Raw genomic sequence first — 26,661 nt, 5'->3', positions numbered from 1 at the left:
GTTATGGAATAGGGGATATTTTGTCACAAGAGTTAATTAATTGAATGGTTGGACAGATCATACCAAGAAGATGGTACCACTTCATGGAAATGATTCAAGTGTACAAGCAGAATCATTTTACTCTTGCTTTGTAGACGATGGAACATTATGCTAGATCTGGAGTTTAGTCGATGTGAAGTTGAGTTCCCATTGTTCCACATTTCATAAACTTTGCAGTTCAGCATTATTATAGACTCAATGCCATTGTTTCAATTTTCTCTGGCCATTTTTCCTAGTCATTTCCATGGAAAACACGATTTGTTACCCTTTCCATTTATCACTGTGGATTGATGTGGACTGCAGGACATTCACTGCAGTAACTCAATTAAAAGTGTTGACTGATTGTTTTGGAAGAAATTGGGAGCCTGACAGCACTTCTATTTCAGCAAGTCATTTCTTTTCTCCTCAAAGGTTTTCAGATAAAGAACTATGAGCTTTGGTCACGTGCAAAAAATAACCAACATTGGAAAATAAAACAGACAGAAATTGAAGCGATGAAATGGAGGCTCATGTAAAGCTTCATCTTTTAAGCCAGTCAGAAGACCAGGTTCCTCAGCAAGATTATTCAAGAAGCCATGAAGGTGGTTCTGAACCTTTGGCTGGACTCTCTCACCTTTCGGTAGTGTTGCTGGTCACCAGATTTAACATCTAACTGTGTTGACATTGGCCCCAGTGTCACCTGTGGAACCACACAGCCTTGAGTTTAACCTGCTTCTGAACATTAGGTTTCTTCTCTGCAGAGCAGGAAAGACATAATGGTGTCATAGTTTATTGTAGGAATATGTGAGATAATATCTAAAATGAAAAATACAAAAAAAATCTAAAATCGTGCTGGCACATAATAGGTGCTCCGTGAAGTTTGTACCCTCCTCTCTCTTCCCTTTCCTACTGGGTTATTTGCTCTCTGTGAAGCAGAATTTGACTTTAGCTAGACGTGTTTTATCTTTTCTGGACATGACAAACCTTATTTCAAGTTTAAATTCATTTGGCAAGTATGTACTGAACACCTCCCATGTGTCAGGCTCCATGCCAGGGGATGGTGTTTTCTATGATGAGTAAGGCACAGTCCCTTTGAGAAAGATAATTCTGCCATTTAGAAACCTACAGTTTAAGAAGCAGTACGGCTGTCAGTGTTTTAATGTTTATCATGCATATTCAAAAGGATTAGGAATAACATACTTGGTTTTCTTTTGTAGAACTAGGATGATGTTTAATAGGAGTTTGGGGGTATGTGGTTTTAAATCAAAGTTTTGCCATTTAGCAAACTCCATGTCCTTGGGCAGAGTTACTTGTGTGAGTTATTCGCTGTTCACTCACCTGGGTCAACTATTGATAACTCATAGCATAATTTTCAGGATTGAATGAGACACAGGGAGATCTAGGGTCAACACCCAGCACATAGTAAACACAGAAGTGGTAGAAGTTACAATTATTGGCTACCTTAGGCTTGCCTAAAAAATTCTAATGGACTGTTCACATATGTACTCAACTCTTCATTTGATTTCTCAATAAATGTTTATCAAGCAGGGACTATGTGAAGGGGATACAATAGCGACCTAAAGTGGATATTTTCCCTGCTGTCCCTGTTCTCATGGAGCTTATGGTTTTGTAGGGAAGATAGACATGTTCATAGATGTAAAGGAACACCTGCCTTCAGTGTTACAGATGAGAGGTGCATGGTGTCCAGAGAGGTTGCACACAGGAAACCTTTAGTGGGGAAGTGATGATTGAACTCCAGTCTCAAGGAGTAAAAGGAGTTAACCAGATATTCTTGGAAGGGATGAGTGTTCCAGGCAGAAAGAACTCCATGTGCAAAGGCACTGAGGCAGGAGGAACAGAACAAGTAGGAGGAACTTACTTGAAGAAAGTCAGCATGATTGGAGAAGGGAGGTCAAGGTAGGAAGAGCACGGTATGACTGAAGTGGAAAGAAAGTCTAGCCATTCCCCAGACACTACAGAAAGGGCAATATTTACAGAGTAATTCCTCACAGGGCATCATTTATTCAGTCATGTTTTGGCATGTAAAGCACTAAGGGCATTTGGAGATGGTTTGTCCTCAGAAAACTCACTGACTGCTTATAGAGTGTAGTCAGTGCACTCGAAATTATTAATTCTTAAATTAAAGAGTTATAATTAATAATAGCACAAGATAGAAAACAAAAGATGTCACCAGATTGGTAAAGGCAAAGACCTGTGAGAACTCAGAAAACTGAGAAATTATTTCTTGCTTGAAAATTATAGAGAAAGATACATATTTTTTCTTTTTTGTGCAAGAAATGTTTGATACTGAGGGTGACAAAGGGAACAAGTACCGTCATCACCAGATGTGGGAATAAGGTAGGTGTGGGTATCAGCAAGTTCGTTATTGTGGTTGAAGTATTTGAGCAAAGTATCAGAAGCTGAGCTGAAAGGGACTAGATCAAGGAGGCTTTTGAATATTTGGCTTGAACATTGGCTTCTATTTGATAGGGAAAGCATAGGATTTAATCAGAAGAGTGACTTAATCAGAATTGTATTCTGGAGAGATGAATCTGGCATTGTGCAGGGTAGATGGAAGAGGCCAAAAGATCTGGGAGAGTAGCTAGATGACAGCTATGACAACTACGCATGCTTTTCTGGAGGACAAGGGCCTGAGCTGGGATGACACAGCACTAGAAGTGAAAAGCTGGGTGTATTAATTGGCTAGCGCTGTTGTAACAAAGCACCACAGACTAGGTCTTGAAGAACAGACATTCATTGTCTCCCAGTTCTGGGGGTTAGAAGTTTGAAATCAAGAAGTTGGCAGGGTCATGCTCCATCTGAAACCTGCAGGCCAACCCTTCCTTGCTTCTTCCTAGCTCCTGTGGTTTGCTGGTGACCTGCAGCGTTCCCGGGCTTGTAGCAGCATAAATCCAGCCTCTGCCTTCATCATCACTGGTGATGTTTGCTCTGCGTGTCTGTCTTGGGGTGGTGGTTGTCTTTTTCTTTCTTTTTTTTACTGTTTTCTTTGCCTTTACTCTCGTTAAAAACACAGGTGAACATAATTCCAGAGTGGGATCTGACTGTGTTGCTCAGGCTGGATTCAGACTCCTGAGCTAAAGCAATTCTCCCACCTTCGCCTCCCAAGTAGGTGGTACTACAGGTGTTCGCCACTGCATCTGGCTGGTAGTTGTCAATACTGTTGACCAGGACACCAGTCAGATTGGACTCCAGGCTCACGCTGCTCTAGTGTGACTGTATCTTAGTCTAACCAATCATATCTGTAATGACCACATTCTGAGGAAATGGGGATGAGGACCTCGGGACCTCAACATCTTTTTTGGGGATGCAACTTAACCCGTAACACTAGGCCAGAAATCTTATTGGATGGGATGGACAGAGGGGACCAACGAGGGGATCCCAGGGCGTGTGCTTTGGCTTCCATGTTGGCGGAGGCCGCCTGTGTTGTACGAGGAGAGGGGCACCCCCCAGTAAGGACTCCGCGGCTTCCCGGGGAAGCTGCCTTCTCATCCAACATGTCCTGTAATTCCACCCGCTTCCACAGCTGCATGGGGAAGAAGTGTCTTCAGATGAATCGGGGGAAATGTCAGGGCCGTTTCCCACACTTTTGCACTTGGTTTATGCTCTTTGGGAGGAACAAAGATCGCTTTCCCCGTGTTTTGTAGCACCTCTCACCAGAGCCGCTAGATGGCGATCGTCACACATTCCCGCGCTGTCTCTGTTTTCTGAAGCCAAAATCCCTTCAGAACCTGTGGGCTGCTACTCTGCGCGTAGAGCAGAGATGAGGGAGGTGGCTCATTTCATGAGACCTCCTACAGATTTTGGTGCCTGGAAGTCTAAAAAAAATGGAAGACTGCCTCTTACAATAGCCCTAATCAGTTGGAGCACTCTTCATACCTTTCAGTTGCATAGTAAATACCATTCATGAATATTCATAAGCTCATTGCATTTAACCAGGAGGAAAGCAAGAACTATTAACAGTATGTGGTCTTGGGTGTAATTTATGCCCAAGTATCTCTGGAATGTAAAAGAGCTCCCTTATCCCATGGGATCAGCTGACTTGGTCACCAGCAAGGATGAAGGGGACACGCTGGAATTCGTTTTCCCTGTGACAGAATTCAAACTTCTGTCATTTATAGGTGCAGTAGGCCAGACAGCAACAGAGAAGCAGCCCTAACTTTGTGATGATGCCGCGCAAGACGAAAACAAACTAGAGGATGGTGGGTCCCAGCCTTGCCTACCAGGCCTGACTCTGAAATACCATTGACCATATTTAAAGGCAATAGTTACATTCTCTTTAGTAAAGTATCACAAGAATGGAAAAGCAAGCATCCAATGTACTCGATACTAATACGAAGCCGGTGGATGAATTAATACACTCCCACACCAGAGAAAAACTCAATTCAAGTGGGAGAAGGGAGGGAGAAGGGGGAGAGAAGGGAGGAGGGAGGAGGATTGGTGAGCTCTCACCTAAGGGGCACAGTACAAGGGGTATGTGGTACACCTGGGTGAGGGGCAGAACTACAGCAGGGACCTTATCTAACAAACACAAATATTGCAACCTAATCATCTGTAGCCTCATCTTAATCTGAAATTAAAAAAAATAAAGACGATAGTTACTATTGTTTCTGTAAAGCTCTGTTACAGGTGCAGCCTAATGGTTTGTATAAATTCTTCTCCCGTTTTCTCACTTATACCTAGATGCTGAGCTGGAAGAAAGAAAAAAAAAAACATGATACTAATAAAAGCTAGTTAACCTAGCACTTTGCAAAGGAGAAAATTTCCAGACACAACATTTCTCAAGTTCTCCAGTAAAAAAGTCTTCAGTTCTGTAAGCATACGTAAGCAATAAATAAAAGAATGTTTACAATGTTGAAGTTATAAGACGCTTGTAATGATAAGAGACTCTTTCTCCAAGCTGGGTCTGAGAGAGGGCACACCAACTGTAATTTCTTGTGTATGCTTGTTATTCACTCAACATTTTTCGTGTGCATAGTTCTCAGTGAAGGAGGTGGGAGCATTTGTTAAGCCAGATGTTCTCTATAAACTGTCTCATTAAATATTTCAAGCAGGCCCTGTTATTATCCCCGGTTTGGGGGGAAGATCTGAAGTTTTAGAAGTGACATGCCTTGCATAGATACAGTGGTGGGGCTGAGAGTCAACCCATGGCATGTCACCTCCAGAGCTGAAATGCTCATGAGGACAGGAGAAAAGAGGAGGCAACAGGGAAGCCATATACAAGGCCTTAATTGACTTCAGAGTCTAGCTGTGGCTGCATAACAAGTGGGCCAAGGCAGGTGGCCACCTGTAATTTTGGAACCCCTGGGGGAGGGGCACCACTAATAGGGCATGGAGTTCCCTCCATCCAGCATGATTGGGTGCAGTGGCTTTGGAGGGCGGGGCCAAGTTCTATCACTTACAATTCCTTGTGGCAGGGTCTTGCTTATGCTTTATCTGCAGGATTCTCCTTCTACCCCTTCTGGGAAGACTGCTCCAATTCCTTCTAGCTCTTCCACGACTGAATCAGGGCCTCATTTGTGTCACTGCTCTTGTTGGCCCCAGGATGGTGTGGGAGACAGGGTTTGATCGCAACCTGTCTCTCCCTGACTGTGAGCTCTATATTCAGTTCTGCCTGGGCTGCACCTGAAACAGGGCCAGGCACATGGGAATTCAGCACATGTTTGCGATGGATGGATGGATGCATGAATGAATGAACAAATTTGTTTTGGTAGCAGGGTAGAGAAAGGTGAGGCCTTTGTAAGACTGGCTTCTCTTCCTTCACGTGTAATTCTACACCATGTCATAAAAAGGACACACGTACGGCTTTGTGCTTCTTCAGGTTTTCAGAAAGTGCTACTTGGATAGGTTCCATCTGACCTTATGCTTGGCTTAAATATTAAACTTAATTACTTAGGCTATTCCAAGGGAAGCACTCAGCTATCAAGGTGGCGCCTGACATAACACGAGTTTTCAATTTAGAGCAATCTACAGTCATTAACTCTCCTTGCCTCACCATAACTTTCCTCAGTTGCATAGCAGTGACATTTTAAATTGAAAAGAGAAGGGGTAGGGATAAAACAGGGCCCGTGGGGTATTGAGATGTGGCCTAGTTGTCAAGAGTGGAAAAGACTGCATGAAAACTCAGCCCCTCCACCTGCTGCCCTAACAATTCCCTTTGGGTTTTTAATATGAATTAAAGATAAACTGGGAAGAAAACTGACCAGCATCGAAACTTTTTGATATGATTTATGTAATCCCCTTCGGTTTTCAATGTATAGTTGACCAAACCTTCCCTTTTCTCTCTCCCCAAATTAACAGGGAAGAAGGGACTTGCTATGAGAGAGCTGAAATTCATCTTCCTCATCAAACAAGTCTTTTTTTTTTTTTTTTTTTGTAGAGACAGAGTCTCACCTTATCGCCCTTGGTAGAGTGCCGTGGCCTCACACAGCTCACAGCAACCTCCAACTCCAGGGCCCAGGCGATTCTTCTGCCTCAGCCTCCCGAGCAGCTGGGACTACAGGCGCCCGCCACAACGCCCGGCTATTTTTTTTTTTTTTGTTGTTGCAGTTTGGCCGGGGCAGGGTTTGAACCCGCCACCCTCCGTATATGGGTCCGGCGCCCTACTCACTGAGCCACAGGCGCCGCCCCATCAAACAAGTCTTAATAGCTGAATGCATATGAACATATCGGGTGCACCTTTTGGTGGTCCTTGGGCATCAAGGCTTGGGGTGGAAAGCCCAGGCTGGAGGTCAGTTGTGTTGCTGTCTGTCTGTGTCCCTGCACCTGTATCTTCAACAAGGTAGGCTAAGACGACTCTACATAGAGCCCTTTGAGAATCACAGCTTTATGGCAAGGAAACACGTTTAGAGAAGTAAAGTGATTTTCTAAGGGTCCCACGACTGGTTTTGGCAGAGTCAGGACAAAGACCATCCATTCGGCACCTACTAAGTGTCAGGCGATTTCAAGAACATTAGCTCTATTCCTCATGCCAAGCCAGAAACGCAAAACATAACTTCTATTATGCAGAGAGGGGAACTCAAAGAGAGGGTAAGTAATTTGTATTCATGACATTTTGATGTGCCTTTTTCATATGGATGTTTTTATACCATGGCTATTTTTACGTTTTTGCACTAATACAGCCCTCTGAAAAATAAACCATTTAAAATGTGCACCTTTAAAATGACCTCACCATGAGCTGGACCGGCACCCTTGCTCCATCTCTACCACGTGGCCCCATCCCTTGGGGGAAAGACTGAAGATAGAAAGGGTCAGGAAGGGACTATGGGTCAGGTTGGGGGTGGCCTTCAGGAGCAGGGTGAGGTGAGGGATGGGACAAGTTCAGGAATACGGCAATGTTTCCTCTTGAGCACTTTCCTTCATAATTAAACCACCTGGAAAGTTTGCTGATTTACTTCCAGACTGTTTTGAAATATGCTTCTCCTTTTCCCCACCCCATGCAGTTGAGGCCTGTGGAGTCCAGGGAGCGAGCTCCTAGCACTCCAGTGTCTGGCTTCTAGCTTAATACTTACTAGTGTCCCTTAGTACTTAATGGCAACAGGAGGAGACCCCGGATTCACTCAGAAACCTGTAACAACCCAGCAAGGTACACAGGAAACTGAGGCTCAGAGAGGCTAAGTAATTTTGTCAAGGACATAGAGCTGCTTCTTCACTGTAATAGTGAAACCACGGTGGTCTCATCCCAAGGCCAGGGTCATCCCAGAGGACTTGGCTGTGCTCGTCTGTCCTCTGTCTCTCTCCAGGCTACACCCCTGTCTGGAGGTGCAGAGTCAGCACACCCTCAGGTGGTCAGGCTGCAGATCTTTACTGGCTGGCCCACAAAGGTCAGCGCTGGACTTCCTCCTGACCTTCCAGATCCATCTTCCTTCATCCTGTCTTGTGTCCTGGAAAGCGGAGTTCCCTTGACCTAAGGTAGTGGTAGATGTGGGGATGGGAGGAGGTTGAGGTTGGATATTTATTCCCTGGCTATGTTCTGGCTGGATCACTGTGGAGAGGGTGTACGCCTAACCAAATGGCGACAGCTCTTAGAAAGCCCTCTCTCAACCCCCTGGGTTCTGGAAATGGCTGTCTTCATTTTTCCTTCGATGGAGTAATGGCTGCCTCACTTTACCCACCCTGGGAAACCGCACTATCTCTGTTGGTTTCTTTAAAGCGTACCTTTGCAAATAACTTCTTTAAAATTCTCCTCTATTGGAGCATGCTATCCATTCCCTACCAAGGTCACTGTTTCCTTCTTGACTAGTCTCATTTGGTTAAAAGGTGCATTATTCAAACCATTATTTAAAGGAGATTTGCAAAGAGAGGTATCATCATAAATCTTAATAATTCCTTGAAGAATCCTGGAGCTTGCTAAACTGTGATCTGCTGCCTTGCTTACCCAGTTGGTGAATAAGAGATTTCATAAGACTATTTCCCTGGAGCTCTTAAATTCACTTGGGGACTTGGAAAAAAAATTACATTTTCTTTTTTTCTGCTGAATCAAAAGAAAAATGAAGGAAATTTACACCCTGCCATAGGTTGTCCTCAGTGGAATTGTTCAACAATGAGTCCACCGTGGGCAGAGGCACAGGTGTGCTAGAAGGATTGTGGGGGAAACATCTGAAGTCAATTTCAAATTTCTCTTTGAAAATTGCCAGAGTCTGGTCTGCAGAATTGGACCTGCAATTTCTTAGGAGACTCTGGGGAGCAGATAAAGCCCTGGAATTAAAAAAAAAAATGAGTTTATCTTTCAGAGGAACTGCAGCTCAACAGCTCTGGGGTTGCAAAGCAATGGGAGGTGAATAGGTCAAGGTTCTCACAGGTGGCCAGTTATTAATATCCAACTGCCAGAAACGGGGGAAAAAAATCACCTTTCATGTTTTATCACTCAGTGACCATATAATTCATTATCCAGACTAGAGTATTTTTTTCAGAGTGAAAGAGGGTGTTTAATTGCTCTGTGGCAATAGACAGAGACTAAGACTGTCACTTGCAAAATGTAAAGTAAGGTCAGAAATAAACCAAGGAATGGATTCCTCAAGGATCAGGAGCGCCTGTGGGAGAGGAACCATCCAGGGTCCACCTGCTTCTTTTGTCCTGTGCCCCTGCACCCCACCCCCAGGCAGGGGGAAGAGGAGGGCCATGTTTACTACACTGCGATTTACTTACTCCTCACAGGAGCCCCTGAAGAGATGAAGATGCTGAGGCTGAGATGGATTAAATAATTTGCCAAATATAAGCTGGTGGTAGAGGTTGCCTTCCAAGATGGCTTGCCTGATTTCAAAGCCAATCCTGGTTTCTCCACGTCCATGAACGCAACCCAGCCGTGTATGACATTTGAGGCAAAAGGAATGGCAAGCAGCGTCCAGGGGTCCTCAAACTTTTAAAACAGGGGACCAGTTCACTGTACCTCAGACCGTTGGAGGGCAGGACTAGTTTACAAAAAAACTATGAAGAAATTCCTATGCACATTGCACACATCTTATTTTGAAGTAAAAAAACAAAATGCAAACAAATACAATCACACCGCCTCATGTGGCCCGCAGGCCGCAGTTTGAGGACCATAGGACTCTGCTTTATTTTTCTGATCCTTCCTGGGAGAAAGTTAAAAAAATTCAAAAGCAGTTAGAGACTCAGTGCATTCATGTATTGAGCAATGGGAAATCCAGGAGGCAGAGGACCTCTGTGCAGGGGAAACCAGGCTCAGCCAGTGAGCCAAAGATTGCTTCCATTTAATCATGCTCTGTCTTTAGGTTCTGATGGTTTCTCAATTCTGTCTTAGGTTGTTCAAGACAATCTGTCCATCAGTGCACCATGATGTGCATTGCTGGGCTGTTTAAACATGCACAGGTGAGCAACATCATAGAAAAGTTTGTTACTGAGGACGTGCCCTGTGTAGACTGCCCTTCCTGAGAAGAACGGCTGTGTGTGTGTTCATACATTCCTTGAGGCTGGGCATGACCCTCCTATCTCTACACACACTTGCACTTGGATGTTATCAAAACTCTCTTTTATTTCTGTCTCTGAATTTGCCATTAAGGACACACCTTTCCTCCATTCTCTCCTTCCAAATTCAGCTGAACTAGGATGTGAGCCCAAGGTTGTCTTAACAAGTACCACTTGATCCTGATATTAGTCTTATTCAGTGACTGTCCCTTTCCTGATTTGACCTGTTAAAAATCATGGTTGAGGCCATGGAGCCTCATCCCTGTAATTCTAGCACTTTTAGAGGCTGAAGTGGGAGCATCACTTGAGGACAGGAGTTTGAGACCAGCTCGGGCAACATGGAGAGAACTCTGTCTTTACAAGTACAAATTAAAAAAAACCCAACTAGCCAAGTGTGGTGGTAGGCACCCATAGTTTCTCAGCTACATGGGAGGCTGAGGCAGGAGGACTGCTTAAGCCCAGGAGTTTGAGGTTACAGTAAATTATGAAGGAGCCACTGCAGTTCAGCTTTGGTGACAGAGTGAGACCTTGTTTCTTAAAAAATAAAATCACAATTGAAAAAATTTTGCTATATTTTGCATGTATCACCTGAATAGTTCATGGATTTTGCTGATTATTTACTTCTCAAAATCTTTTTTTTGATCCACACTTAATTTTGTTTGAAATTGCTGATAAATCTATATAGCCCTGTAGCATACACAGTGAAAACTCATAATCCTTAAGAAAATAGGTAATGTTGTGTTCATTGTATTTGGAGATGCTCAATATTTGAAAAACATTATTTGGTTTCATTTTCACCAGAATCTTATGAAATATATATGACTATCTCTCCGGTTGCAGAAGGTGAGGCCCCAAATGGTCAAATAAACTTTCCTGTTATCACATTGTTAGTAAAGCTGGGATTCAAATCTAGAATTGTCTCCAAAATCCGTGCTTCTAACCATTATGCTATACTGCATAGAATATTGAATATTCATATTTCAGAATGATATTAAGGGAAGCCAGAATCACTGTGTCAAAGCTGGGAGGAACATCGCAGATGATTAAAGCCAAATACCTCATGGTATAGATGGTGGGCAGCAGGTGAGATGAGAAAGGAAGTGACTTTCTAAGTCTACAGAGTGGCGGAGAAGTGACCGGTTGTCTGTTCAACATCCATTCCTTCAGCTCCTTCTTCCTAAGGGAATCACACTTCTTTGTATAACTTTGTGTTTCAAGGTGACTATGCTATCACCAGTCCCGGGGGTGAGTCATGATAGGCCTAATCCATCATGGTGATCCTACTCCCATGTCATTAATTGGCTTAGATGTGGTGGGCTGTAGATAATTTTGGCAAATGAAATACAAAAAATCTAATGGAGGGCTTCTCATTTTAAAATAAGCCACAGGAAGACACCTGAAGATATACTAAGGAAGGGAGGGGAAGAATTAGTACTGCTGTTATTTACTATGTACTGTACCAAGTTTCTTATTAGGTGCTTCCTTAAATGATCTCTTATTCTCAGAACTAAATTGCAAGGCAGATTTTATTCTATCTATTCACAGATGAGAAAACTCAAGGCCTGAGAGCAGTTAAGTCATTCAGCTAATGATTGATAGAGCTAGGTTCAAATCAAGAAAGGCATGCCTTCAGATTTACCATGTTTTTGTATTAGATACTTTTATATTGGACTACATCTGGGATAAGTTCATGTTAGCACTTGTTTTTCTTTATTTTATTTATTTATTTATTTATTTTTGGAGAGGTTCAGGCCAAGTTTAAAGAAAGGGACAGAAGAGAAATCTACTGGTCAGAGATGAAGATGGCCTCTGTGCTGAGAGCAGTTGGAAACCTCTTTTTATATGAGGCCATAAGGGGCAGGAAAGTTCCACTGCCTGCTGGAGGATTTTGGTGGACTAGCATCTTTTGGTGCAAAGTTTTGGGACAAGGCTAGCAGTTGTTTAAGTCTCCAAAAGTATGTTCCCCTCAGTGTGCCCAGGTGGACTTAGGTTCTGAGCCTGCAGAGCTGTGTACCCTCAGAGGTTTGGTCACAGAATCAGGTGGTCTCTTCAGCTGACATCTTGGTCTGATGATCCTCTGAAATGGCAACAGCCTCGAGGCCTGTGTGTGATTAGGAAAGTGAAAATCATCGAGCATTGCTGGCTTTGGGGACATGATTGTGAGGTTCTTTTCATCTCACGTTGTGCTGTCTATTTTGAATCACTGAGATTTTGGCTTGAACACACAGTTTAAACAACTGGTTTGTTTGCTTCCTTGGTTGAATTAACTCAGATGACCAGTGTAAGCTTAAGTTTATTTCCTTTCAGAAATCTTTCCAAATAAAGATTAAAAATGTCTACCTTACAAAGTTATAGTGAAAATCAATGCAGAAATGTCTCCGGTCCAGTTTTGATCACGTGGTACACAGCAGACTGTGCTAGTTTCCTAAGTCTCCATTTTCCTCTGGGCCTCCCTCATATCTTTGATCAATGATCTTCTTCTCAATGAGGACTTGCATGGCTGCTGTCACCACCTTTATTCTGCTTCTCACCTTGTAACAAACCCGCTAATTTACTTATGTGTCATGTCCACTGTGTATGTGTTTCCTCCTGCTAGAATGCAAACTTCTCTTTGTCTCTTTTTCAATGGTATATCCAATGTATCTAGAATGATCTGGCACATAATGGGTGCTCACTAATATTGTTGGATGAGCAAGTCTGTTCTTCCGGGTGGCCTAAGTTTGCATAGGCGGATTGAGTAGGTTAATAAAAAGGCTTTCATCGAATCACATCTAACATCATGCCCTCAACTTTTATGAAGCATCAATAAAAGAATTAGCCAGATAAGAAATACTTTTGCATCTTGTAGACATTTCAGCTCTGTTATTCAGTATCATTTTTTAAAAATATAATTATTTTAGAGTTCGGAATTAAAGACAGAGTCACTTCCTGTTCTTTTTCCCATAAAAAAGCTTTCTAAACCATCTTCTAGTCCTTTAAATCATGGCTGCTAGGAAGATCAGAGGTAAACTTAATTGCCAGAAGCACTGGCCAACTCGCCTCAGCTTCTGGCTGGAGTTAATCTCATCAGGTTTATCTATCATCTATCATCTGACATTCAGTCATCTACCTGTATATCATCTTTTCATTATCAATCTATCCCTATCATCTATCTATCTGTCTTTCTATTATCTATTTTCATTATCCATCTATCTGTATTAGTTTGTAGGAATTCTGTAACAAATTACTATAAACTAGATGGCTTAAAACAATAGAAATTCATTCTCTAACAGTTTGGGAGGCCAAAAATCTGAAATAAAAAATGTCTGCAGGGCTGATTCTTTCTGGAGGCTCCGAGAGACATCTACTTTATGTTCTGTCTTAGTTTCTGGCAATCTTTAGCATTCTTTGGCTGGCAGTTGCATATTCCAGTCATATGGCCTTATTTTCTCTTTTCACATGGCCACCTTATAAGGATACAAGTTACTGGACTTGGGGAACACCCAGATATAGCATGGCCTTATTTTCACTTAATTAACCATGTTTTCAAAGACCCTATTTCCAATTAAGGTCACATTCTGAAGTTCTGGATAGACATTAACTGGGGGGGACCTATTCATCTCAGGATGCTACAAATGTCACTTCTGATTTATGTTCTTACCTTGGTCTCCACCTTCTTCTCTGGTATGTTGTTTAGTTTCTCTGATTCATTTATTCCATACTTATACATGAGATATTGCAAATATAATTGTAAACAAAGTCTTTGCCCATCTCCCCCAGAGCTCTTATAATTTAATGAAGAGGGAATACACCAAAAAATAATAATCTGATTAAATGCATGTTTAAAAATAGTGAAATTTATAAATTATGACAAGTACAATGAAATAATGTGAAGTGTAATATGAGATGAAGGGAGATATGATTCCTATTGGTCAAAGATTATCAAGGTCTGAAAAAGGGAGATTTTATTTTTATCATTGTATTTAAAAATATTTTATTTTTAATTATTATGGGTACATAATAGTTGTATATAATTATAGAGTACGTGTAATGTTTTGATACAGGCATACAGTGTAAATTAATCAAATCAGGGTAATCAGGGTATCCATCCCCGCAGGCATTTATCATTTCTTTGTGTCAGGAACATTCCCATTATACTCTTGTAGTTATTTTATTTTATTTTATTTTTTATTTATTTATTTTTCTTGTAGTTATTTTAAAGTGTACCTTAACTCACTTTGTTGTGCTATCAAATATTCATTCTGCATAACTATCTAACTATATTTTTGTACCCATTAACTATCCTTACTTTATTCTCCACCCCCACTACTCTTTCCCACCCCTGATCACCATTATACTACTCTCTGTCTCCATGAAATTAGTTGTTTTTAATATTTAGCTCCCACATGTGAGTAAGAACATATGAGATTTGTCTTTCTGGCTTGGCTTATTTCACTTAATATAATATTCATTAGTTCCATCCATGTCACAAATGGCAGGATTTCATTCTTTTTCATGACTGTGTAATATTCCATTGTATACATGTACCATAATTTCTTCATCCATTCATCTGTTGATGGGCAGTTAGGTTGATTCCAAATCTTGGCTATTGTGAATAGTGCTTTGCTAAACGCAAGAGCACAGATATATGTTCAAAGAAGGGAGATTTTAGCTGGGAATTGATAATGTGAAGGCTTTAGCTGAACAAATGGCAGCGGGAAGAGTATTTGAGGAAGACGAGGCAACAGCATGTGCAACAGCATGTGCAGCACCTTCCTGAGGTGGGGAAGCTGCTAATGTGTCTTCATCTAAAATGCCCACGGTGGTGAGGCTGTCATGAGCCAGGAGGAAAGTGGCATGAGATGAGGCTGAGAGGTAGGCTAGGGCTGGTGCCACAGGGCATTGTAAGCAATGCCAGCATTTCAGATTTTTGTCCTCATTAGCATGGAAGGCATTTCAGGGATTCTAAGCAGAAGAGTGATCTGCCAAGTGGAAAACAGATTGGAGGAAGACAGGAGTGAAAACAGAGGCAAATTAGGAGACTTTTGCAGTGTCCCGGGGAAGCGATGATAGCTTGGACTAGAGAGATGACAGTGGAGATGACAATAAATGGGCATATTTGAGGGATGTGTTTGGAAGACAATATATAGCTTGTTGATGGATACAGAAGGTCAGACATGGGAGGCATTAAAGATTCCTGCCATTTTCTGGAATGAGTAACTAGATAGCCAAAGGTGCCATTACCAAGACATGAAGTACAAGAGGAAAAGAGTTAGAAAGGAAGATCAGAAGTTCAGCTTTTGACAAGTTAAATTTGAGATGCCTATATTTATTCAAGTGGAAATGCTAAATGGAAAGTAGATATGTAGTTTCAAGTTCAGAAGAAGGTTTTGTGTTGAAATACAAATGTTGGGGTACTTAGAAATTAGAGGCTATTTGAAGTCAGTATTTTTGGCTTTAGAATTTTTTGTTTTCAATGTTAAACTGTCCTTGTATGAGTTTATTTGGCTTCTCTTTTTAAATATGAGCTTAGAGGCCGGTGGGAGACAAGATGGCGGACTGAAGCCAGCTTTCAACAAAGGCTCCCGTCCAGAAGGAGAGTTAAGGGACAGGAATTTAGTAAGTATCCTGGTGGACTTGAGCCTCACCAAGAGAGAAGGCTGAAGAACGCACATCAACACCCCTGAGGTAAGTTGTGATCACAAGGACGCAAACAAAAGCTGAGACTTCAAGCCAGAGTAGAAGTTGCAATAGGATCGAACAGAAACCAGCTGAAAACAAGACAGAACCACTTTGCTCCACCACACCAGACAGGGCCCCAGTTTCTCAGGCCACAACACTGTACGGGCCCTCGATAAAACCCCAGGGGAAAAACCAAAGGGAGTAAACCATGGGGCGGAATCAGCGGAAAAACTCTGGTAACATGAATAACCAGAATAGATCAACCCCCCCAAGAAAAGATATGGCAGATGTGATTGAAGATCCCATTCATAAACAACTGGCTGAGATGTCAGAAGTCGAATTCAGAATTTGGTTTGCAGACAAGATTAATAAAATGGAATTAGGAATTCGAGGAGAAATTCAAAAATTGTCTCAAGAATTTAACGAATTTAAAGACAAAACCACCAAAGACTTAGACACACTGAAACAAGAACTTACAGCACTCAAAGATATGAAAAATACAGTAGAATCCCTCAGTAACAGAATGGAGCAAGCAGAAGAAAGTATTTCCGACATTGAAGATAAAGTCTTTGAACGCTCCCTATCTCTCAAAGAGGAAGAGAAATGGAGACCAAAAACGGATCACTCACTCAGAGAGCTCTCAGATAATTCGAAAAAAAAACAACATAAGGGTTATAGGAATTTCGGAGAATGATGAAGTGGCTGCCAAGGACACAGAGGCCCTTCTACATGAAATTATGAAAGAAAATTTTCCAGACATGCCTAGAGAATCTGAAATTCAGATAGCAGACAGCTTCAGAACCCCAGCACGATTCAACTCCAATAAGCCATCTCCCAGACATATCATAATTAGCTTCACTAAAGTTAACATGAAAGAGAAGATTCTCAAAGCAGCCCGGCGAAAGAAAACTATAACGTACAAAGGTAAGAATATTAGAATAACTGCAGATCTCTCTGCTGAAACTTTTCAAGCAAGAAGAGGTTGGTCATCAACTTTTAATCTCCTAAAGCAAAAAAACTTTCAACCCAGGATCTTGTATCCAGCTAAACTGAGTTTCATCTATGATGGAGAAATTAAATACTTCAATGACATTCATATGTTGAAAAAATTTGCCATAAGTAAACCAGCTCTTCAGGATGTTCTCAGACCTATCCTCCACAATGACCAACCCAATCCTATACCACAAAAGTAAACTCACTCAGAAACTTCGGATCAAACTCCAACTTCCACACTGGCGAAAGGATTAAAAATGTCCACTGGACCTTTGAAAAACTCGATACCCAAAATTCCACCAGACTTATCAATACTCTCCATCAATGTGAATGGCTTAAACTGTCCTCTAAAGAGGCATAGGTTAGCTGACTGGATACAAAAACTCAAGCCAGATATTTGTTGCATACAAGAGTCACATCTCAACTTAAAAGACAAATACAGACTCAGGGTGAAAGGATGGTCATCCATATTTCAGGCAAATGGTAATCAGAAAAAAGCAGGTGTTGCAATTTTATTTGCAGATACAGTAGGCTTTAAACCATCAAAAGTAAGGAAGGACAAGAATGGTCACTTCATATTTGTTAAGGGTAATACTCAATATGACGAGATCTCAATTATTAATATCTATGCACCCAACCAGAATGCACCTCAATTTATAAGAGAAACTCTAACGGACATGAGTAACTTGATTTCCTCCAGCTCCATAATCGTTGGAGATTTCAACACTCCCTTGGCAGTGTTGGATCGATCCTCCAGAAAGAAGCTGAGCAAAGAAATCTTAGATTTAAACCTAACCATCCAATATTTAGATTTAGCAGACATCTACAGAACATTTCATCCCAACAAAACTGAATACACATACTTCTCATCAGCCCACGGAACTTACTCCAAAATTGATCACATTTTAGGTCACAAGTCTAACCTCAGTAAATTTAAAGGAATAGAAATTATTCCATGCATCTTCTCGGACCATCATGGAATAAAACTTGAATTGAGTAACAACAGGAATCTGCATACCCATACAAAAACATGGAAGTTAAATAACCTTATGCTGAATGATAGCTGGGTCAGAGATGAGATTAAGAAAGAAATCACCAATTTTTTGGAACAAAATGACAATGAAGACACAAGCTATCAGAACCTCTGGGACACTGCAAAGGCAGTTCTAAGAGGGAAATTTATAGCACTGCAAGCCTTCCTCAAGAGAACGGAAAGAGAGGAAGTTAACAACTTAATGGGACATCTCACGCAACTGGAAAAGGAAGAACATTCCAACCCCAAACCCAGTAGAAGAAAAGAAATAACCAAAATTAGAGCAGAATTAAATGAAATTGAAAACAAAAGAATAATACAACAGATCAATAAATCAAAAAGCTGGTTTTTTGAAAAGGTCAATAAAATAGATAAACCTCTGGCCAACCTAATCAGGAAAAAAAGAGTAAAATCTCTAATATCATCAATCAGAAACAACAAAGAAGAAATAACCACAGACTCATCAGAAATCCAAAAAATCCTTAATGAATATTACAAGAAACTTTATTCTCAGAAATATGAAAATCTGAAGGAAATAGACCGATACTTGGAAGCATGCCACCTTCCAAGACTTAACCAGAATCAAGTGGAAATGTTGAACAGACCCATATCAAGTTCAGAAATAGCATCAACTATACAAAACCTCCCTAAAAAGAAAAGCCCGGGACCAGATGGTTTCACGTCAGAATTCTACCAAACCTTTAAAGAGGAATTAGTACCTATATTACTCAACCTGTTCCAAAATGTAGAAAAAGAAGGAAGACTACCCAACACGTTCTATGAAGCAAATATCACCCTGATCCCCAAACCAGGAAAAGACCCAACAAGAAAAGAAAATTATAGACCAATATCACTAATGAATATAGATGCAAAAATATTCAACGAGATCCTAACAAACAGAATCCAGCAACACATCAAACAAATTATACATCATGACCAAGTTGGTTTTATCCCAGGGTCTCAAGGCTGGTTCAATATACGTAAATCTATAAATGTAATTCAGCACATAAACAAATTAAAAAACAAAGACCATATGATTCTCTCAATTGATGCAGAAAAAGCTTTTGATAATATCCAGCATCCCTTCATGATCAGAACACTCAAGAAAATTGGTCTAGAAGGGACTTTTCTTAAACTGATAGAGGCTATCTACAGCAAACCCACAGCCAATATCATATTGAATGGAGTTAAATTGGAATCATTTCCACTCAGATCAGGAACCAGACAAGGCTGCCCATTGTCTCCATTGCTTTTCAACATTGTAATGGAAGTTTTAGCCACCGCAATTAGGGAAGAAAAGGCGATCAAGGGTATCCATATAGGGTCAGAAGAGATCAAACTCTCGCTCTTCGCAGATGATATGATTGTGTATCTGGAAAACACTAGGGACTCTACTACAAAACTCCTAGAAGTGATCAAGGAATACAGCAGCGTCTCAGGTTACAAAATCAACATTCATAAATCGGTAGCCTTTATATACACCAACAACAGTCAAATTGAAAAAGCAGTTAAGGACTCTATCCCATTCACAGTAGTGCCAAAGAAGATGAAATATTTGGGAATTTACCTAACAAAAGACGTGAAAGATCTCTATAAAGAGAACTATGAAACTCTAAGAAAAGAAATAGCTGAAAATGTTAACAAATGGAAAAACATACCATGCTCATGGCTAGGAAGAATCAACATTATCAAAATGTCCATACTACCCAAAGCAATATATAATTTCAACGCACTCCCTATTAAAGCTCCACTGTCATATTTTAAAGATCTTGAAAAAACATTACTTCGTTTTATATGGAATCAGAAAAAACCTTGAATAGCCAAGACATTACTCAGAAATAAAAACAAAACAGGAGGAATCACACTACCAGACCTCAGACTTTACTACAAATCGATAGTGATCAAAACAGCATGGTATTGGCACAAAAACAGAGAAGTAGATATCTGGAATAGAATAGAGAACCAAGAGATGAATCCAGCTACTTACCGCTATTTGATTTTTGACAAGCCAATTAAAAACATTCAGTGGGGAAAAGATTCCCTATTTAACAAATGGTGCTGGGTGAACTGGCTGGCAACCTGCAGAAGACTGAAATTGGACCCACACCTTTCACCATTAACTAAGATAGACTCTCATTGGATTAAAGATTTAAACTTAAGACATGAAACTATAAAAATACTAGAGGAGAATGCAGGGAAAACCCTTGAAGAAATTGGTCTGGGTGAGTATTTCATGAGGAGAACCCCCCGGGCAATTGAAGCAGCTTCAAAAATACACTACTGGGACTTGATCAAACTAAAAAGCTTTTGCACAGCTAAGAACACAGTAAGCAGAGCAAGCAGACAGCCCTCAGAATGGGAGAAGATATTTGCAGGGTATAACTCTGACAAAGGTTTAATAACCAGAATCCACAGAGAACTCAAACGCATCAGCAAGAAAAAAACAAGGGATCCCATCGCAGGCTGGGCAAGGGATTTGAAGAGAAATTTCTCTGAAGAAGACAGGCGCACGGCCTTCAGACATATGAAAAAATGCTCATCATCTTTAATCATCAGAGAAATGCAAATCAAAACTACTTTGAGATATCATCTAACTCCAATGAGACTAGCCTATATCACAAAATCTCAAGACCAGAGATGTTGGCGTGGATGCGGAGAAAAGGGAACACTTCTGCACTGCTGGTGGGAATGCAAATTAATACATTCCTTTTGGAAAGATATATGGAGAACACTCAGAGATCTAAAAATAGATCTGCCATTCAATCCTGTAATTCCTCTGCTGGGCATATACCCAGAAGACCAAAAATCACAACATAACAAAGATATTTGTACCAGAATGTTTATTGCAGCCCAATTCATAATAGCTAAGTCATGGAAAAAGCCCAAGTGCCCATCGATCCACGAATGGATTAATAAATTGTGGTATATGTATACCATGGAATACTATGCAGCCTTAAAGAAAGATGGAGACTTTACCTCTTTCATGTTTACATGGATGGAGCTGGAACATATTCTTCTTAGTAAAGTATCCCAAGAATGGAAGAAAAAATACCCAATGTACACTGCCCTACTATGAAACTAATTTGGGACTCTCACATGAAAGCTATAACCCAGCTACAACTTAACAATAGGGGGAAGTGGGAAAGGGGGGGGTGGGTGGAGGGAGGGGAATCAGTGGGATCACACCTGTGGTGCATATTACAGGGGTATTTGCGAAACTTGGTAAATGTAGAATGTAAATGTTTTGGCACAGTAACTGAGATAACGCGGGAAAGGCTATGTTAACCACTGTGATAAAAATGTGTCAAATGGTTTATGAAGTGAGTGTATGATGCCCCATAATCATATCAATGTATACAGTTATGATTTAATAAAAAAATAAAAAAAAATAAAAAAAATAAATATGAGCTTAAATATCTGACCCTATGCTTCTGATTATAACTTTCTGTCTCCTATTTTAATTGTCTAATCTCTAGATTGTAGATTTATTTCTAATTAAATTGTAACAGCAGAGTACTACAATTGAAGGAAGTATATTCTGACTATTTGTATACCTTGGGCAAATCCATTAATATCTCTGGGTACTAGTTTCCCAACTGTAAAAGAAGAGAATTTGTTGTTTTCAGTTTAAAATATGTGATTCTATAGTCTAAGAAGTACTAGTTAAGGAATTTCTGTTTTTATAATCCACGAAGGATTTATCCTTAGCTAGTGACCATTGAGAAGTTAGCTAAGCATTGGGTAGATTTTTCAAAGGATATTTTGAAGTATACATCATGACCAGAAATTAATGATTAAACCAAACACTGTTAATATCCTTCTCAGATACTATTGCTGTAATTCAGAACAGCATTTATTTTGTACTTGTGAATGCAGGTTATGGGGAAAAGTAGCAATGTAGACATTTACTCATTAAAATAGCATCACATGTAAATCTAAGACAAGCTTACTATAAGTTCATACAGGAATGAGCACTTTTCAAGTGAAGTGAAAAGTAAACCAAGAATCATAGAGCATCCTAGTAACTACAATAGCCTGGAGTATGAGGCACAGGTAACATATTCCTTAAGGTAAAGCTGTACAAAGGGCAAATATCATCAGCAGTATTACCATACCTCAGTGACAGCAAAACTTCTCTTGCCACAGGGAACCACCTTATACCACTTGTCATGCAGCACATCCATAAACCCATGTGACTTGTATTGACTGATGAGCTCAGATATGTTGGAGGTCAGTGGAGAGTTGGGTGGGAGACCGATGCCATATCCTAGGGGGAAAATAATCTCAAATGAGTTTTTTTACACTGTTCCTGTGAGGTTGTTACCTTATTTTGTACATGGGTGATATTGCCATCAGATCTTACAGCAAAAGCAAGGTGAGTTTTCATCATCTTTCCTTCAGGGGACTGAAGGATGTTCTTAGATGTAATCAGCCTTAGACTGGCTGCATCTCAGAGCAGATGCGTCTGAGAAGGAGAGGAATGGGTTGTGTACAGTGCCCTAGTAGAACATTGTATTTCAAGATCTTCTGCCCTTCCCTTCATGACATTTCTTAGAAGCAATCTTTGAGGTCTTTCCTAGGACTAGGATTCTCTACCTACCTCTCAGAACCCCTCCTCTGGACCTTGCGTATACAAAGTTAAACTAGTCATAATCTCTGGTTTTTTTTTTTGTTTGTTTTTGGCCAGGGCTGGGTTTGAACCCGCCACCTCCGGCATATGGGACCGGCGCCCTACCCCTTGAGCCACAGGTGCCGCCCAATCTCTGGTTTTTGAAATTCTTTATTCGCTGTTAATGCCTGATCCTCTTTTACTTTTTCTTGGTTTATTTTTTGATAATAAAACAGTGTGAACATGCAGAATAGCATGGGAACTAAAACATCAATAAAAACTTATAATAATGAACTTCAACTGTTAAAAAAAACAGACAAAGAATTCTGGTAATCCCAATTGGAGAAGATATGGATCGATAAGATCATTTATATGTTGCTATTGAAATACAAATTGATATAATCACTTTGGAAAACAGTTTGTCATTTTATTATTATTTTGTATGGTTGAACATTTATGTACTTTAAGATCAGCAATTCTGTTCCTAAGAACATTCTCCAAGGACTCCACAAACACACCAGGAGATAAGTGCAAGAATGTTCTTAGAGGCGGCGTTCATGATAGCAAAAATTGAAAACAACCCAAATTTTTTCTGGCAAGAGCATGGGTAAATAAATTGTGGAATATTTACACAGTTGGACTATCATATAAAAAATACATGGACTTGAACTAGATGTAATGATATGGATTATCTTAGCACTATGCTATTCAATGAAAAAGGTCAGTCCCAGAAGATTACTTGCAGCATGAATCCATCATGTAAATATTAAAATATTCAAAACTAAATAATATATTTTGAGGAATACATATATATATAGTAGGCTATTTAGAAAAAACAAGGATATGATAAATGAAATATCCAGAATAGGGGTTACTCGGGGCAAGGGAGGCAGGGGAAGGAATTGGGAAAGAGCAGTAAGATGAAATAAATTTATTGTCATTTTTTTGTTGTTAGATCATGTTTATGTCTCTGTTGACCCCTAAAGTTCAAGAAGAGATATGCAGCAATCAAAGGCAAATATAAGCATTTTTTCATTAAAATATATCACAAATTGTTTTCTTTTCATGAATGGAAGAGTTTGATTTTGAAACAGGTTTGTAAGTAAATATTGAGAATATTTTATTAGAATATCTTTCATTCTCCATAGGTTCATATTACATGCAATTACCTGTGCAGCAGGGTGGTGCCTGTGGCTCAGTGGGTAGGGTGATGGCCCCATACACCGAGGGTAGCGGGTTCAACCCAGCCCTGGCCAAATTGTAACAAAAAAATAGCTGGGCATTGTGGTGGGCACCTGTAGTCCCAGCAACTCGGGACGCTGAAGCAAGAGAATCACCTAAGCTCAGGAGTTGGAGGTTGCTGTGAGCTGTGATGCTACAGCACTCTACCAAGGGCGATAATGTGAGACTCTGTCTCTACAATTACCTGTGCAGCTATAACAGGCAGATCTCCGTGTGTCTTTTATTTTATTTTATTATTTATTTTATGTCTGGCACTGAATAGTGTTTTATTTTTTAATGTTTTAAATTTTTTATTTTATTTATTTATTTGCAATTTTGGCTGGGGCTGGGCTTGAACCTGCCCGCCACCACTGGTATATGGGGCCAGCACCCTACTCCTTGAGCCACAGGCACCACCCTAAATTTTTTATTTTTATTTCAAAATATTAAAGGGGGTAGAAGTGTTTTTGATACATGGCTTGATTCAGGGCTACAAATGTGCCCATTGCCTGAATAGTGTTCATTGTATCCATTATGTGGGTTTTTCTCTGTCCCTTTTCAACCTTCTTGACTTCTTACGACTTTTACTTCCTTCTGCACTTCTGTGCCCATTTATTAGTTTCAATTTATTAGGGAGTACATGTGGTGGTTGTTTTTGCATTCTTGTGATACTTCACATAGAGAAATGATCTCTAGTTCCTCCTAAATTACTGCAAAAGGCATGAATTCATCCTTTCTATGGCTGAGTAGTAGTCCATGGTATACATATATCACATCTTGTTAATCCATTCATAAATTGGTGGGCACTTGGGTTGATTTCACATCTGTGTGATTGTGAATTGTGCTGTAATAAACATTTGAGTTCAGATGTCTTTTTGGTAAAATGACTTCTTTTCCTTTGGGTAGATACCCACTAGTGGGATTGCTGGATTGAATGGTAAGTTTACTTTAAGTTCTTTGAGAAATCTCCATGCCATTTCTATAGGAATTGTACTAATTTGCAGTCCCACCAGCAGTATATAAGCATTCCTTTCTCTCTGCATCCACGTCAGCATCTACTGTTTTTGGACTTTTTGATAAAAGCCATTCTAACAGGCGTAAGGTGGTATCTCATTGTGGCTTTAATTTGTGTTTCCCTGATGATTAATGATGTTGAACATATTTTCATATCTTTGTTGGTCATTTTTCTATCTTCTACTGAAAAACTTATGATAATGTCTTGCCTAGTTTTTAATAGGGTTGTTTTTCTCTTCCTGATTTGAGTTCTTTATAGATTCTAAATATTAGCCCTTTATTGGCTGTGTAGATTGTAAATATTTTCTCCCATTCTGTAGGTTTTCTATTTGATCTGCTGATTATTTCCTTAGTTGGGCAGAAGCTTGAAACAGGACCCCTTTCTCTTACCACTCAAAAAAATTAATTCAAAATGGGTAAAAAGTCAAATGTAAGGCTTGAAACCATAAGAATCCTAGAGGAAAATGTCAGAAAAACTGTTCTAGACATCACTTGCAAGGAGTTATTATTAAACCCCAATAGCAATTACAGAAACAACAAAAATACATCAATGTTCTCAAGTTTTGTCAGCTTAGACTGTCTGTTATTGTCACACTGTGGCTTTACTTGCTTTCCAAAAGGTTACTACATTGTTAATTTCTTTGATGAGCCATATGAAAGAGGCTAATTAACTATATTTTGTTTTTGGCTATTGGATAGCCTAGTAAAAAAATAGATTTTGCTTGCAATATGATTGAGGAAGACAGATTAAAAATATTGTCAGTTCCTTTTTCACACACAAAGAATGAAAGACTGTCAAGGATCCAAAGATATTTAATGGGGACAAATAACTCCTATAATTATTGTATCTATCAAAGCAATTCTAAGAACATTAGTTTTTGATCCTTTTTATGCAGATATACAAATCCTTTTTAGAAAAAAAAAAACGAGGCTTGAGATGTATGTATAACCAATAAAAGAGAATAAATAAACAATGCAGAAAAGATTTTGAGTTTTTGAGAGGTGTATGTTGTTTCTTTCCTGATAATTTTGTTTGTTTCTTCACAATAGGGAGCTGAGGAAATGATGACAACGTCAAAAGCATGATTAGAGTTTTCCATTCAAAGAGCTATTTTCAGCGCCTGTTTTGTGTCTAGTATTTTGATTTGAAAGGCAAGACTGATAATCAAAGACTTTGGATGGGGAGGTTTTTCTTCTGCTGCTGTTATCTTTAAATAACATTCTTTAAATAATGGGTAGAGAGTGAGCTTTGGTGTTCATTATTATTAGGAATAACTGGTTTTCTTTAGAAACTTATAATAAATGCAATTGACAATTCAACTGCACAAATTTCTATTCAGGCTTTATTTATGTGTCAGGCACAGTACGAGGCATGTACATAATGATAATAGTCACTGGCTCACACATTCATCTAACAAATATTTCCCAAGTGACTGGGCACTGTGTTAAGTGTTCAGAATTTAGCAGTGACCGAGGCAGCTACGGTCTCTGCTGTTATGTATGATCTGCCGGGGAGACAGATATGAAACAAGGCAAATCATAACGATCATGTCATTACAATCGAGGTAGGTGCCAAGAGAAAGAAGAAGTGGGGTATATTAAGACCAAAGTGTGGGAGGACTCAGAACTATCTGGTGGGAGAAAGTTGATGGTCAGAATAATTAACTAGGTTTTCTGCACATTAATATGCTTTTCTCTCTTGGGGGCAATAGTTTTCAAAACAAAAAGTTCTAATATTTACGGAGGGCTTACTATACACCAAATACTGCTTTATAATAAACATTTTACATACCTTACTCCATTCTGTAGACTATGCACGAGAGCAGTGGTTCTCAACCTGTGGGTTGCGATCCCTTTTAATTGTATTAAAGGGTTGCGGCCTTAGGAAGGTTGAGAACCACTGCACTGAAGTAAGATTGTGTATTAGATTATGACACATCGTTCTGGTTAGATTATTCTGGGATTCTAATAATAAGAACTAGGTACTGTGTGCCAGGCACTATTCCACATGTGTCCCCACATGAACCCATGCCAGAGTGTGTATTACTTAGAGACAAAGTTTGAATAAGTAAACTGCCAAGGTCACACAGCTGGTAGTTGGCAAAGCCAGCATCTGAAAGTAGGTCTGTTTGATTCTAACACCAAAGCTCACTCTCTACTCATTTTTATT

At 39.9% G+C, this 26,661-nt stretch overlaps 1 protein-coding gene across 1 annotated transcript in view; it reads right to left on the bottom strand.

The window, feature by feature from the left end:
* The window catches only part of GRIN3A (glutamate ionotropic receptor NMDA type subunit 3A), a 196,118-nt gene that overhangs the window by 29,821 nt on the left and 139,636 nt on the right, over positions 1–26,661 (bottom strand). Inside the window, exon 6 of the mRNA XM_053577442.1 lies at positions 21,763–21,914. Coding sequence (XP_053433417.1) covers positions 21,763–21,914 — 152 coding nt within the window. The remainder of the gene's footprint in view (positions 1–21,762; positions 21,915–26,661) is intronic.

This window comes from Nycticebus coucang, chromosome 2, assembly GCF_027406575.1.
Source record: "Nycticebus coucang isolate mNycCou1 chromosome 2, mNycCou1.pri, whole genome shotgun sequence".
Lineage (NCBI taxonomy): Eukaryota > Metazoa > Chordata > Mammalia > Primates > Lorisidae > Nycticebus > Nycticebus coucang.
The sequence above is the reverse complement of the archived record's forward strand: the minus strand, read 5'-3'. Positions and strand labels throughout refer to the sequence as shown.